General features: G+C 46.6%; 1 protein-coding gene across 1 annotated transcript; it reads left to right on the top strand.

Moving 5' to 3' along the window:
• Positions 1–2,132: 2,132 nt before the first annotated feature.
• On the top strand, positions 2,133–10,314 carry LOC118771887 (interferon-related developmental regulator 1-like). The gene is made up of 12 exons (XM_036520025.1): positions 2,133–2,376; positions 4,985–5,089; positions 5,374–5,455; positions 5,956–6,080; positions 6,330–6,487; positions 6,854–6,904; positions 7,233–7,411; positions 7,975–8,083; positions 8,446–8,580; positions 8,664–8,792; positions 9,395–9,490; positions 9,763–10,314. Exons 1-12 carry the CDS (start codon positions 2,346–2,348, stop codon positions 9,847–9,849), a joined length of 1,287 nt encoding a protein of 428 aa, XP_036375918.1. The 5' UTR covers positions 2,133–2,345; the 3' UTR covers positions 9,850–10,314.
• The last annotated feature ends 5,013 nt before the right edge of the window (positions 10,315–15,327 follow it).

Genomic DNA, 15,327 nt, shown 5'->3' with positions numbered 1-15,327 from the left:
GGAGATGGTTACCTAGGCAACGTGTAAACTTCATCGCGCTGCCCATTAACACACGGCCAGTCCATCGTTCCGTTTTCTTCAGGTTCGGCGGCTCTGTAGGCCCTACTGGCTATTAAACGTAATAAAATCGTGATGCTTGATTTCATTTGATTCCATACACAACCGTTCTGAAAGGAAATGTTTAACGACGGCACACCGGTATGGCATTGGTGTCCTGTCACGTCTTGAATACATTGTCACAGTCAGAACCTAAAATGTATCTTAGCAATGTTTGTAAAATTTATTGACAGAATTCATTAATGGTGGCCGATAGCAATCAGTTGTAGAGGGATCTAGAGTGAAACTGAGGATATCCCACGGTTTTGTCGCGTGTGTAACCTTATACCGACGGCCAGCTCGCGGAGCTTCGCACTGACGTGCACGTGTCGCGTTCCCATGAGTAGCGCTGCAGTTTCGGCATTTCAGCAGGACACACTTACTTATTCCACGTGAATGAGTGCATTCAGCTCCAGCCCTTGCCCTGCCGGGAGAATGAACAGATTGTGGCAGCGTCGGAGTCACCACGTGGTGCTCAACATTTTAGGACCATGTGCGTTTTATCGACGGAGCAAAGTTCTTATGTAACGACCGCGGTACTCATGAATCTATTGGACATGATTCAATTGCAATGAAGTAACTGAAGCATTCCTCTTTACCTCTCATCTCTTAAATTTACACACAACAAAGAAGACAATATTCCTGGCTTTAAGATAGATAAATGAAGCGCCCATCCTCACAGTGGCTAGCACTCACGTGAACATAAAAGCAAGAATGTGTATATATCTGGTATGAGATAGGTCGGTGCACATTCTCTCTTACTTTCAGGGATAAATATAGCTCCCTTACGTAAATAAGGGGCAGCCAACATTCTGGGAAGGGAGGAAGCATGGTAATTAAGAAATGCTGTGTAGGACCATGTGTGAAAGTCCACATGGGCTCGGCCCACCCAGCCCCCTCTGCAGAACTGGGCCTGCTTCCTTTGACATTTTAGGTCATTCCAAAACCGCAATGCAATCAGAAGAGAACAGTTCCTGTCTTGAAACTGATATTAATTTCTTCAAAGACAATACAATAAATGTGATACTACTGATTTAGGTATGTATTAGACTGAGATACTTCAAAAGGAAAGGTGATATTTTATTGTATTACGTTTGAATAATGTCTCTCACTGTACCTTCTTACAAAGTTCATATGTTGCATAAATCTTTTCAGTATAGACTCAGAAAAATGTCTACTGTCAAAATAATTTTCAAACAGGATGCAGAGAGAAAGCGATATTTGTTGTTAATGTCATAAACAGCCAACACTGCAGTTCCTCTAAGCACATACAGCAGGCAAACCAACATGCACAGTGAAAATACAGAGATAGGAGGGAAAGGCTTGTGGCCTTCACTGCTGATAATAGACAGCTGGGGATGATTTCAGATTACTACATGCAGGTCGAATTTCCAGCTGTCCTAAATTGCACTGGCAGCAGCTGTAATGAAATGAAGAAATAAAGTAAAACGATTGTGAAATATAACTCTACCACACACTGGGACTATCTTGGTGAAACTAACAGAGCATAGTCATAGTTAAACTGAGAGCTCTTCCCAAAGTCTCTCATATGTCGCAAATGAGCTGGCCCCGTCACTCTCATGACTAGTGCAGTACTCTGTACTGGTCCACTTAATAGACCACTTCTAGTTTGGTGGAGAGTTGCACAGTGCAGATCTGGGACTTATTTCCATATAATGTTTTCTGGTATGTACACAATTCAGATAAATCCGTTTCCAAAGGGCCGCTCTATGTGTCAGTACTGTGTTACATGCAGCGTAATTGCAGCTGATTCCATTCTCGTCCGTGCAATGAAATGCAAACGTAAAGTTAGACGATGTTTCAATGAAATTTATTACTACGCTATCCAGCTTTGAAAGTTTGCCTGGAAACGTGACAGCAAATTTGACAGCAAATCTGCAATTCTCGTGACGTTGCACTAGACAAACCCGCAGCCAATCACAACCCTCGGCTCCTGCAATCAGATTGGCTCTCCGTATGACGTAAAGGGTGATTTCCCGCAAAGGACCTCCTCATTTCGCATGTGACATGTCGACCGTATAAAATCCGGCTGCCAGCAAAACTGTTCTCAGCCCTAGTTTTAGAGGGAAAATGTGTCGTTTTCGTTCGCAGTTTTTCACCGCAACTGCTTTCAATTCTTATCTGTTAACAGTGCCGATTGAAGATTTTTATTTGAAGAGACGTTACACTAAAAACTGGTCGTCGATCGGCTGATTTTTTGCGAACGTTATTATTATTTTTGTACGAAAATGCCAAGGACCAAGAAGAGGAGTTCGAGAGGTAAGGAACGATGCCTGATTGTTATGACTGGTCGTCACATTCCAGCTCTGGTTTGTGTGAAAGGGAACTTTGGGATTTGTAGTCCTTTCTTTGGAATTCCAGTGATTAAGCCAACGATAAGCCATGGAGAATATGACTACATAGACCACTGTTTATGGCCTGCGGTTCGCTAGGATGGAATTGTAAGGCATCCAGAGGTTGGCATTGTGTATTTATTGGATAACATAATATAATATCGATATTAGGACGGCGGTTACCGACCTAGATTGTAGTTATAGATTTACAAAGCTACTTGTCGGCTTGGTTCCATGGGTATCAGTAATATGGCAATGCAGTGTTTAGGTATCTCCCAGCCTGAAGACGAAATTTATGGCGACAGCGGGCGCGAATCAAGGAAATGCGTAGCTGGCTAGTTAGCCACGTATACCGGGAATTGCTATTGACTGGAAGTGAAGGCACACAGAACTTGATCCGTTTCTAAATAACATGTATTAATCAGTAGAGTGGATGGTACACATGCATTAATCGACTTGCCACGCATTCCCTTGTATCCGTCTTGGGCTTTTGCCCTTTGGGGAATGGCTATAACTTGCTAAAAATCAAAACCAGGATGTTTCGGTGTGATAGAATAATTCTGACGTAAAGGTCGTAACCTGACACGAAGGCTTGTGTTCTGGATCTGCAGATGATAATACCGTTTTGTGTGATGTTCTGATAAAGTACAACCTCATTGGTTTTGGGGTTATTCGAGGGCAAATATGAGGTTACCAAGCCTCAGATCCCATTTTAAGTATGATTACATAGTCTTTATAGTAAAGCGTTCCTAACACAGAGGTGTAAAATGTCTATTGCTGTTGCAAATATTGTGCGGTTTAAAACCTAAGTTACCATTATAGTAGGTGTCACATCTAGGATTGTGTGGTTTTTGTACATATAACGAATTGCATTTACGACAGTATCGATTAATCGCTGCGTTTTTGTGACGTTTTAAGCGCGAGCTGGTAGAATAGTCGCAATTGTACCGTTCTTTCCGAGCTCGCGGGAACGCCGCGGTCTGTGACTGCCGCGTGAGACTGGTCACGTGTACCGTGCACCTTTCCACCCGTGCCGGTTTATCTGCGACTCAGACAGCCTTATCACACCGGGTCCTTTCAGGTGCTTTCGGCCCGCGATGTACCATTTTACGTTTTCCACCAAAATTCGTTTAAGTCGGAGGTGAAATGTTTGTCATGGCCTGAACTTGTGACATGAAGCATGTTAATTCACTGAATTTTAATTTTTTTGCTAAGCAAATGCTTTTATGCAGAGCGACGTCCCAAGAGCGGGTACAAAGTGTACAGGGTACAGTTCACCACGTTCAGGCATGCATCAGACCCCAACAGTGCAAAGATAACAAGTGCATACATGCTTCAATACATCCGTGCAATGCAGGACTACAACACACCCTACAGCAAAAGACACTGTATAGTAAAGCCACACAAAAAGGGAAGAAAAGTTAAGGGTAAGGGAAGGGAGGTGCATAATGTCTTTTACTGCAATGCAAAGAATGCTGAAAAATGGCTGTATTGAAACCGTAAAAACCGTAAATAATTGGCCTACAGCGGTGCAATAAATTTCTGAATCGGTAGAAATTCTTGGTGGATAGATATATGTACAGCCCTCTTGCAGGCACTTGTTACATATTTTACTAAATAATGCCTCTTCACCGGCTTTCATTGTAGCAGAGCGAGAAATTCCAGCGTGCCTTTCTGCCATTGAAAGGGTTATTCCCCTGGACGCTTGCTGACTTGGACCTTGTTTTATTTGTGCTGGATCCACGCAGTCAGAAAGGCCGTATCAGGCTGCTCTTTGCTCTCTGAGAACGCAATGTGAGTTTTTCCACTGCTTAACTGATGAGAGAAAGGGAAGTGGTGTGAAGTTGACATATTTTCATCTTGCAACATTGGGCTTGTGTTCAGAATGCCGCTAGCCGCAGGGCAGAATGTTTCCAGGGAAACGTAATTTCCTCTAACTCTGAAACTTGAGAGCAAATTATATTCTTAAAGGTCACTGGAAGTTAATTGGAGTCGTATTAATAACCCTTTCAGTGATTCCATGTGGAAGGGGGAGACTTGTGTGCTCAGTGAGGTGGAAGAGTTTAATAAAAGGCCCACCGTATGGTTATTGCTGTGTCCTCATTGCTTGGTGTCAGGTGAATTGGGTTTGCCCGGATTTAATCTAGACTGCCTGTCTCCTTGGCAAAGTGTGCTTTAAAGATTATCTCTGTTTTTACTTTACTTTTCTCTCACCTTTGAACTTTGAATCCAGCTCTTCCTTTGGTGCGTAAGCCATCCTTAGCCGAATTGTGGCATTTGGTGTCACACAGCACAGACTGACCCAAGCCTCCTTCAGTTGGGTACATTTCTGGTTTAGAATGTATTCAGCATCCCGGCCTCCTTTAATGGTCACAGAAGCCACACTGTGGTTACATTGAATGAGCATGAATGGTGAATCAGTTAAAATGAGCACAGTATTTTGAACGCAAAGAGAATATGACATGAGTAAAGCGTGATACCTGCTTGCATCTGAATGGGAAATGGAACCTTTTTTTCCTGTGTTTACGTTGCAGGGGGGCAGCAGAGAGCTGTGCAGCCTTTTAGCGATGAGGACGCCTCCATCGAAACGCTCAGCCACTGCAGCAGCTTCAGCGACTCGGCCAGCGTGACAGAGGAAGGTGAGGCATCATCGACCGTGCTCACGGCGGTCAGTACGACCATTCAGTGGGTCACGGCAGCGTTCACCAATGAGAGGGCACGGTCACATTTCATGACCATGGAGAGCTCCACTAGCGAGGCCCAGAAATTAAAGAACTAAGAAAATGAGTAGAAATAAAGTCTTTTCTAGAGGTGTGGTGAATGCTTGGTGTGGGTTGTTGCCCGGACATGAAAGTTCATTACATTCACAGTCAAAGCTCAGGGTCTGTGTTTCCCTAATAGCTGTGTTTGTCTTATCGAGCAGGAGGGGAAGGGACCGAGGATGGAGCCTTGGAGGACTTGCAGTACAAGCTGAAGGGTTTCATCGACAGTACTGTGGATAAAAGGTTAGCTGATTTGGTTAGTTTGATTCTGAGGGTCTGTTGAGCCTTTCTGGGAATGTATGGCACATGACTTTCAAAGGTGTGGGAACTTAACCACACAGGGTGACATCCTGTGAACAAAAGGACTTCCTGTTGTGGGGCTAACATTGTGATCGATGTGTTTCTCAGTCTTAAGGTTGATTGAGCAATAATGTAGTTCTGCAGTGCATCCTTTCATCATTTGTAAAGCTTTTAGATGTTGTTGTTCTCCAACTGCCCACATTAACAGTACTCGGAGGCAGGAAAATCAATATGAATGAAATGTCAGTTAGTTTATCCTGTATTCTTTGTGTCCCACAGGGATATTTATGGGGATATTAAGCTTGCATTTGGCTTCAATTTTGCTAACCAGCAGCGCTTTGAATGAGTATTAAAGTAATCTGTTACTTACTTAATCTGCACTCATGATCTAAAATGAGAATAACTGAATGTTCCGCCCCGCACCCTGTTCTCCTGATGCGCAGTGCTAAGACCAGGCAGGGAGCTCTGGATGCACTGAAAACTGCCATGGCAACGAAAATCCTGTATGAGTTTATTCTGGAGAGAAGGATGACTATCACTGACAGCATCGAGCGCTGCCTAAAGAAAGGTACCGTGTTCTCCCCTGCAGCTCCACTGGGTTTGGCCCTAATTTTGCATTTCCCATTGCGTTACAGTAGCTGCGTGCTGAGCAGAGCCCCTCACCCAGGCTAAAAGGAATGGCTCACATGTGTAAAGTCCAGCAGTATACATGGACACTATCTATTGAAGCAGTTCAGGCTGCAGATTCACACCCACACCCCTCTGGTTATAAGGCCAGATCTCTGACAGGTGTGTCTCCCACGCCCCATCCATACAGGTAAAGGGGAGGAGCAGGCAGCGGCCGCCTCCCTGGCCTGCCTCCTCTGCATTCAGCTGGGCTCCGGGATCGAGAGCGAGGAGGTCTTCAAGACCCTCAAACCCGTCTTCAAGAACATCCTCTCCGACGGAGCCGCCAACATCCGCGCCCGGCAAGCCGTGAGTGCACCGCTCCTCTCTGCAGCAGCTCACAGGCCTGTCATGGCAAGAGGCATAAACCGCATGCTGCAGAGCTACAGAGACACGGGCAGAGATGAGGAGGAGCAAGGAACGCACCAGCGATAAGCCTTTAGGCCGAGAAAAATGCCACCTTATCTGTACAGAACAGCTGTTCCAAGTATACACATAGCGCCTACAGTGATTGTAGAAGTTTAACAGCGAGAGCAGAAAAGATCTTTGTGTGGTTTGATGGTTAAAGCTGTCGTTTGCAGGGAAAGCATTAGCATGGAACGCTAAGCCAGAGGCATTAATGTGTGATTTGTCTCACGCATTGTCTCAGCTTTTTCCCTTTGCTTTTGCTTGCAGTGTGCCACAAGCCTGGGCGTCTGCACCCTGGTTGCGGAAGATGACCTCTTGGTAAGCACCGTGCTCACACTGCCCCTGCTCTGCCACAGTAAACCTCTGCGGCTCTCCTGAGGCTGCTCAGGCGTTATGTAGACGGCGGTAAAGCGCCGGTGAGACGGGGCGGGCGTGTCGGTGCAGGCACTGCGGAGCGACCCTGTGTGATCCGGACTCCGCTGCAGCAGCGCCCTGCTTGCAACGCCTCTTTCACTGCCTGATTGATGGCCTCTGTTCGCTCACTCTGCTCCCCAGAGGCTCCGCCTGTGCGGTGTTTAAGAGGAGGACGCTGCACCTGGAGTGTGTTTTCACTGTGTGTGTGTGTGTGTGTGTGTGTGTGTGACAGGACGTGTATGCCACCATGGAGAGCTTCGAGGCGCTGTTCACGCGGTCCTACGCCCGGCCGGACGGGACGCGGCCGGCCCTCAGCCCGCAGGTCACCGTGCTGCACATCCACGCGCTGCTGGCCTGGGCTCTGCTGCTCACCATCTGCCCCGGCGCCGAGGTCAAGGCCGTGCTCAGGAAGTGCGTCTGCCCGCCCACACCCACTCCCCACATCCACCACGGCTTCACCTCACGCAGGACACAAACCAACCAAATCTCACAAAGCCCTTTAGTGAATCCACACCACACTCCCACATCACCTGAGCATATTTATTTGTTCCATTCTGAAGTGTTCCTAAGTATGGAAACCGTATGTTGCTTCAAGGAAATGAGCAACGTTGTGTGTTCTTCTGCAGCTGCGATGCTGTTGGTCTGAATATTTTATGACGTGTATTAAGGGAATTTCTTACTAAATGTTTCTTCTGAAATGTTAATGGGTACACAGGACCACAGAAAGAACATAGGAAGGGATGAAATATAAATGGTTGATATCCTTTACGCATTAGCATGTTGGTTTAGCACGTTGTTGATTAATCAGAGCCTTCTCTATTATTGACTGTACTGTGTGTTTACTAGCTATTAGCGACGATGCTTTGCTTTGCTGCATGTATTGAAGTAAATTTAGAGAAATCTCTACACTCTGAGACATTACGCAAAGCTGAAGCTGCATTCACGTGGGTCTGTTTTCCATGTGCTGCACTCAGGCACCTGCCCAAACTGCCCAGCCTGCTGGAGTGTGAGGATGTGAACATGAGGATCGCAGCGGGGGAGACCATCGCCCTGCTGTTCGAGCTGGCCCGGGACCTGGACGCTGTGAGTGCTCCTTGCTCAAACGCTCATGCACAGAATTGGAATCAGATGTGCATCTACTGGATCTGACTCTGGTTTGGGATTCCCACCGGGCCTATTCAGAGAGAACTGTTTATAAAAAGCAGAACTGTCTTCTTGGAAAGTTTCATGGGTTGAACTGTGCAGATGCTGCATTGAGTGTGTTTTTTCAGTGATGTATATCACATGTAGATTGGCTAAAATGCTTTACACAAGGAGGCATGAGACATCCAGAGGATGAGCAGATCAGTGAAGATTTTTAGGAAGCAGATCCTAAAATACAAACGATGCCATTTCAAGTAGCGTGGTAGTTCAAATGAATCAGAACCTCGATCCGCTCTCCTTAGGAGTATGAATATGAAGACCTGGAGCCCCTGTGCGTGAAGCTGAACGCTCTGGCCACCGACTGCAACAAGCACCGAGCCAAGAACGACAAGAGGAAGCAGAGGTCCGTCTTCAGAGACGTGCTGCGGGGCGTGGAGGTGAGCCAGCAGCAGTCTGAACGCAGTGGTGTGGACTCTGTGTGAGGGCTGCGTGCTGAAATCTCGCTCTCCGTCACCGGCAGGAGGGCGGCTTCCAGACGGAGACGATCCGCTTCGGCACAGAGCACATGGACATCAACAGCTGGGTGCGGAAGCGGACCTACGACGCCTTCCGGGAATTCGTCGGCTCGGGAATGAACTACCATCTGCAGGTGGGCTGGGGTTTAGTGGGCCAGAGTTCACATCGCTTCCACACAGACACTACACATCTGGGTCGGCTTATCCCGGAACCGACAGGCAGTTATGACTCTGGGAGACAAGAAACTGCTGTATTCTAGTGTGGAACCTAACCATGTATATCGCAAATGTCATCTCAAAATTGCTGTCATAAAAATGTAAATCACCATTACAGAAAGGCAAAAATTGGTCATTACAACACTTCATAGTTAAAGGTGCTTTAACAGCCAACAATTAAGAGGAGAATGCAGCGTGTCATAATTGATTTGGCAGTGGCAAATGTTTGGAAGGCAGATTCAGGAGTATTTTATGTTGATATGAGGGAACGTTGAAATGAAGTCCTTGCCGTTCAGGCAGTTAATCATGTGGGTGGGTGTGACCTTGCATGCTGAAGTGTAGATTGGCCAGCACAGTCCTCAGAAGTGGCTTACATTTGCAACCTAAAGTTGGATAGTTTCTGCAGCAGTCTAAGTGATGCCTTCAAGTTTGTGCTAATGTTTGGCCATTGGGATACTGAACCAACCATACTGACTAGACAGTATTCATAATATTTGCAAATTCGTCTCCTCTCCTCCAGGCGAACGAGTTCATCCGTGACGTGTTCCAGCTCGGACCACCGATGATGGTGGACTCTGCCACACTGAAGGCAATGAAGATCTCCCGTTTCGAGAGGGTACGATGTCCTGTACAGCTGAAACTCTGGGAGGGTGGCGTGTCGAGGAAGGGGGCCAGGCTCTGTAGTAGATATTGTCAGTATTGCACTCGGACCTACCGAGCTCAAAGAATACTATCAGGAGCAACCGTTTCCTACATTTCCTCTTTTGATGAGGGTGGAGTTGGTTATTTGTTGAGAACACACAATGCCTTAGGTAATTGTAATTGCTCAATGTATTGAGGACAACCAGTTCTGAAAGCCTGCTTAATAATGCGTTTGTCTCTTTCCAGCACCTCTACAATGCAGCTGCGTTTAAAGCCCGCACAAAGGCCAGGAACAAGTTTCGGGACAAGAGAGTGGACTTTGGGGAATTCTAGATCTTTATTTGGGGTCCAGCTTGCTCTTTTTTATATTATCATTACAGTAATACCATTTTAAACAAATGTATATTAGCGCTAGTATTGTTAAATTATCCATATTTATTTTGATTTGTATACAGTACATCATGCAATTATTTTTCCATTTGAATAACCGTGTCCTTGGTAAAGTTAACATTTGTAAGTTGCACTACTTTAGTTGTCCTGTGGGTATTGTATTGAAAGCTCGCATGATGTGTTTTGTATTTTGATCTGTAGCTTTAGTTGTGTTTTGCCTGGTGGGAAGAGCGCTGGCAGACTGATGCGAGTCAGACTGTGAGTGCAGTCAGAGATGGCTGACGCCCGCCCCTTTGTATAAGCCTGAATCTCCGGCGGAAAACCACGGTTACTGTGCCCCTTTCATACAGACAGACACACAGACCGAGACAAATGCAACACACTCTGGGAGAGGATAATAAACTTCTACACTGAGCTGCCTGTGTTGTTTGTGGATCTGTAATCATGTGCTGTTAGCAGCAGAAGCACAGGGCGTCTTCAGGAGGAAGTGCGAAGACTGGCCAGGTCAGCAGTTGACAGAAACTGGCTGTGATCCCAGTGGATATGTGTGGATTATGGGATCTCTGCTACTTTCCGCATGCAGACGCTTTATCTGGAGTAAGCAGAGACCTCGGATCGATGGGCAGAATGAGGGAGGCTGTTGAGCATTCATATGTTTAGTGGAAATCGATGTGGATGTCTGGTAACTGCTGTCCAATTGACTGTGGCATCGGGCTCTTGGTAAGAAGTTGATTTTGCGGGGAATCGGGTCTTACTCTTAAGGTCTTCAAAATGGCAGACTACATTTAACCTTTGCACTGCAAGGTCAGGCCATTTGCCAATGGCTGATGCTATTAAAAAAAAATCTTTATTTCTTGTAGAAAGAACACATAGATTATGGTATTCTAAGCATTTCTACAGTGAAGTAAGTCTGCAGAACATTAGGAACCATCCACAGTACATCAGACACACAGCACACAGTACGTCAGAGTTGTGGATTGTTATAACTAGTTTCTTCTGACAAGTGCAAGAGAGGACAAGGAAGCAAGTTCTGTGACGGGTTCACTCCAGAGCACCGTATCATTTGAGGTGACTGCCAGTGTTTGCCTCCGGTGGTATAAAAGAACCCTCTGTTAAAAAGCAGACATTTCTTCACGTCTCGTCACGCTCGCTTGGTGTGTCTGTGTGTGCGTGCGTGCGCGTGTGTTTCTCCCGTTGCTGTGGTGATGACAGCGCAGCGGCGTGTGGAAAGAGAGGACCGTTCTGCACAGACGTGCACGTGCTCGTCCCCGCCGTCCCCCCCCCCCCCCCAAAGGACGGGGCGCTCTCAGGCGCTGTCACCAACAGGCCACTTTTTCCTGGAAATCTCTTCCATGCGGTTACTGTTGCCATGGGAACAGGCTCACACATGCTGAAAATGACTGTGGTAAGGAGAAAGGAGCTCTCAGGTCTGGCCTCATGCAATGATTGCTTTAAAAGTGAAAGCACATTAAGTGTGCTACATATTTATACTGGACTTTGCATAACTGCTGGCAATCACGATCATCTGGGGTAACTTGCATCTATCATTTTATCTAATATCCCTGGTTATTTGTCTCTCAAACAGATTGTCAGAAAGCTATATGCATAGCCACCACAGTGTGTCACCCATTTATCAGCAAATGAATATGTTGCAGCCGAAAGCTAGTGCATAGATCTAAAGCATTATACCGTGGATATATTTCAAATGTCTGTGCTTCACATATTTTGGGGTAGCAATGAATATCCTTGAAAACTAACAAATTAATGCCACTGTGGTGGCACTTGCAAATTTGTCTCAACCATCGCTATTGATAGGTTATGGGAGAAGCTCAAAATGAAAAATTTTGCTTTGGACTGATTTCCCCATAAATCACATTAAAAATCGAATCTCTTCCTAATGTTTCTGATACGGTTCAGTGACAAAGCATGTCCCTGGAGTTACAGTATGCTAATATTGTAAATTACTGTAATTTAATGTAATATCCATACCATGGGTATCCAGCCATATCATGCTAATACCACACCATGCTTGGCTGCAGAAACACGCCACTGCTGTTCAGGAAAGGAAACAATGGTGCCACTCAACAGCACAGCGATGCCCAGACACAGACGCGCGCTTGGCTGTTTATTTCTCGGCCCCATGTTTCCCAGGGCAGTATTTGGTAACCCGATCCCATGGCGGCTCTCTTGGTCCAAATTTAGGAGAGTTATGGGATCGGCGAGCCAAGGAAGACCCGCAGCGCGCTGTGTGCTCTGTCAGACGCCTGGGCTCGGGGATCAGGGACTTTAAGGAGCACGTACACCTCAGGAGCCGACAGCTCTCCCGCCTCTGTGCACGGCATGCCCCTGCGTGACCGCGTCTGGAGAGCCCTTCCTCCATAAATCTCTAAAGGTGAGTGAGGCTACAGGACAGAAAAAGGGCGATGGAGCAAGAACTGACTTCCACTGCACAGCAGAGCAGTCAGTATCATGAACTCAATTATCTGTTTTGATGAACAACAAATCTGATTTGCTATGATATTGCAAGACTCGAGGGTTCATTCTTTCACGAGAATTTTTTTCATATTTTGGCAGTTGGGAGTTTGGCGTTTTATCGGGGTTTCTTTGTTGTGGATCGTGGGTGGGAAGAGCTTCCTGTGTCACTTCGGTTTCATTGCTCACTCATTAAAGTGCCGTGCACTAATGCGAGCTGAAGGTGCTTATTAATGACCCTCCTGTCGATGGGCTGGCTGCTAATACGCAGACATTAGCACCGTGTCCGCAGCGGCTCGGGGGCGCGGGCTCTGACTCGCGTGCCCACAGCTGTCACCTCTCAGGGGCTGGGATAAAGACAAGGGCACAGCTGAGGGTCAGGCAGGCGGAGAGCGGCACGCAGGGCCAGAACAGAGCCATCTCTGCAGAGCTTCCCATCCCCGTGACGGCTAACGGCAGCTGAAGGGAGCACACGGCCAACGACCCGCTGTCATCTGCAGGCCTGGACGAAGGCCTGTCTCCCCAGTGTACTCTTTTACAGACACGCACTGCATTAGCCTGGGCCTGGCGGATTCAGTCACAGCATAGAGAGAATTCTCTGGAGATTTATGATTGTGTGGCACCCAGGCTTGGTGCCTGGAGAAAATGCAGAGGGGTGCAATTGTAATCCGGGGGGGGGGTGTCACAAAACGTCATATCATACAAAAGAAAAAGAACGTCGCACATCAGGATATAAGGAGACAACTGGGGGTGCAATGAGGTCCGTCTGGGCACCCCATAGCACCGGCCCTGGTGGCACCTGTCAATCTTACTTCAGAATGTAACATTGATCACCTCTGTAGAGCTGTACCAGGAGGCACTTCATAAAAATGACAAAGCAACACGGTAACTGACTGCTTCTTCACAGCAGGTAATTTACGTGGTGAAGGTAACTTTAACTCCTGATAAAACACTGCCAAGTGCATCCTGTTGTTTCTAGAGCTAATATTAAGAGGAAATGTTTAAAGTATTAATGCTCCGACTAACTGTTCACATTTAATGGCGTGATCTTCATAGCATTGCAGCAGCTGTCGAACAGAATGTCAGGAATCTCTCTGGGAAGCATGACTGAGATAGCACTGGACCTGGACGGGTTTGAAACAGACAGAAAGCTGTACACGGCTGACTCCTTAAACAACCTGCACAAGATGAATGTCTGCAGGGACCCTGAGGACCTCCTGTCAGGTGAGTGTTCGGTTGGTTCATCTCAGTGGCCCGCTGAATCGGAGGCTTCATCTGAGGCCCTTAGCAATGACTGATGTCCCTGCGACTCGGAGATAAATCACTTTAGGGGACCGCACCAGGTGCGGTGACCCCCGGTGGCCGTGCCCCCTGTAGGGATTACATTATCCATCGCCAGTTACAAACATGAACCTCGGGGACAAGCGCAGACTGCCAGACATCCCATCATCCATCACTCCACCGGCACAGCGAGATTCATTACAGCGTCGCGCTGTGTGACACAGCCGATTCTGCTTAGCTGATCTGTGCTGATTGTCAGACTGAGAGCTGGATCAGATCCACTCAGATCATTTCAGGGTGGAAAAGTACTGTGCACCTGTCACTGTATAGTGCTTTGTTTCCTGAGTGGGTGGGGTTTCCTGAGTTACTCATTACATTGCATTACATTACGTCATTTAGCAGACACTCTTACCAAGAGCAACTTCCAAATAAGTGCATCACTGCGGTAAGAGCAGTTATCGAGAAGTATTACGAGAGGTCAGTAAGATACTGAGTTAAGTGTTAAACTAGTGTAGAGTGCTTTTTTATATAGAAAATAGGGATAGATAGGATAGATAGATAGAGATAGACAGACTGGAAGGTACGCTAGAGATACAGATTGAAAATTCCTTCTGCAAAGGTTAGAATACACTGACCTTTCATGTATTCAGGAAGTTGTTACTCCCTCTTGCAATTATTGAGACAAATCCATAAACCAGTTGGGACAATTGAGCTCCATAGTTGCCTGTCAGCTGTCTCCCCGGTCATTTCAGACTCATTATAATTATAACCGATCAGCGCTCTCCCAGCTGCACTTGTTGGATATGTTTATCTGAGTGCCTCAGATACAACAGTGGTGAACATGGTCTACGGAATTTAACCCACTGGCTTATTGCTGCTTGTATCAGGTTTAAAACCCTGCTGCTGATGTACTGCACGGCCAAAGGAACAGCTGCCCTGTACCCACAATCCCTCGCTCCACCCTTTCGCCACTCTGCAGCAGAATGAGTACCCTCCACTGTTCAGGAGTTTTTCTTTATATTCAGGCAAAGGCTCTTCAAGCAGTTACGCATGGACTGTTAGTCCTCACATCCAACACTGCACTCCTACTCTGACACTTAAAACTAAATAACTAGTATATAATATAGTAATGTACAGTGGCAAGCTCCACTCACTGAGTATTATTACTATTGTATTACTTTTGTTTTAATGCCTATGGTTACCCCTTGTAATGTGCACTTGATGTTGTGTGCCGTAAAGGCCTACCCCGGGTGTCTGAGTGAGAGCTCTCCTTCTGAAGTGTCTGCCGTGATTGCATAATTGCATTATCGTCTCTTATGAAAGGACAAAGTGCTTTTGCCTTTGTGGTTAGATTAGGGGTTTGGTGCTGCTTCTGTGGTACATACCTACATGTCTGGTATCCAGCGGTGACACTGCTTTTGGGTGGTGAGCACTTTGGGCTGTGGGACGTTTGAACGCTGAGATGCTGTTCGTCTTGGAATCATGTCAGCGCTTTGATTTGCTTGCAGAGACTCACGGCAGACGGAACAAAAAAATCCCGATTAATCAACAATCGGCAGACAAAAACATTTCAGAAAACCTGATTTAAATTAAATATGAAATGTGGTAAATCTAAAGGTGCAAATAAGCTGTATCCTGGAGAGGCTGGGTGGAGAGCGGTCGGCAGCG

Source organism: Megalops cyprinoides, chromosome 25 (genome assembly GCF_013368585.1).
Source record: "Megalops cyprinoides isolate fMegCyp1 chromosome 25, fMegCyp1.pri, whole genome shotgun sequence".
Taxonomy (NCBI): domain Eukaryota; kingdom Metazoa; phylum Chordata; class Actinopteri; order Elopiformes; family Megalopidae; genus Megalops; species Megalops cyprinoides.
Note: the sequence above shows the minus strand (reverse complement) of the source record. Positions and strands in the feature narration are given on the sequence as shown.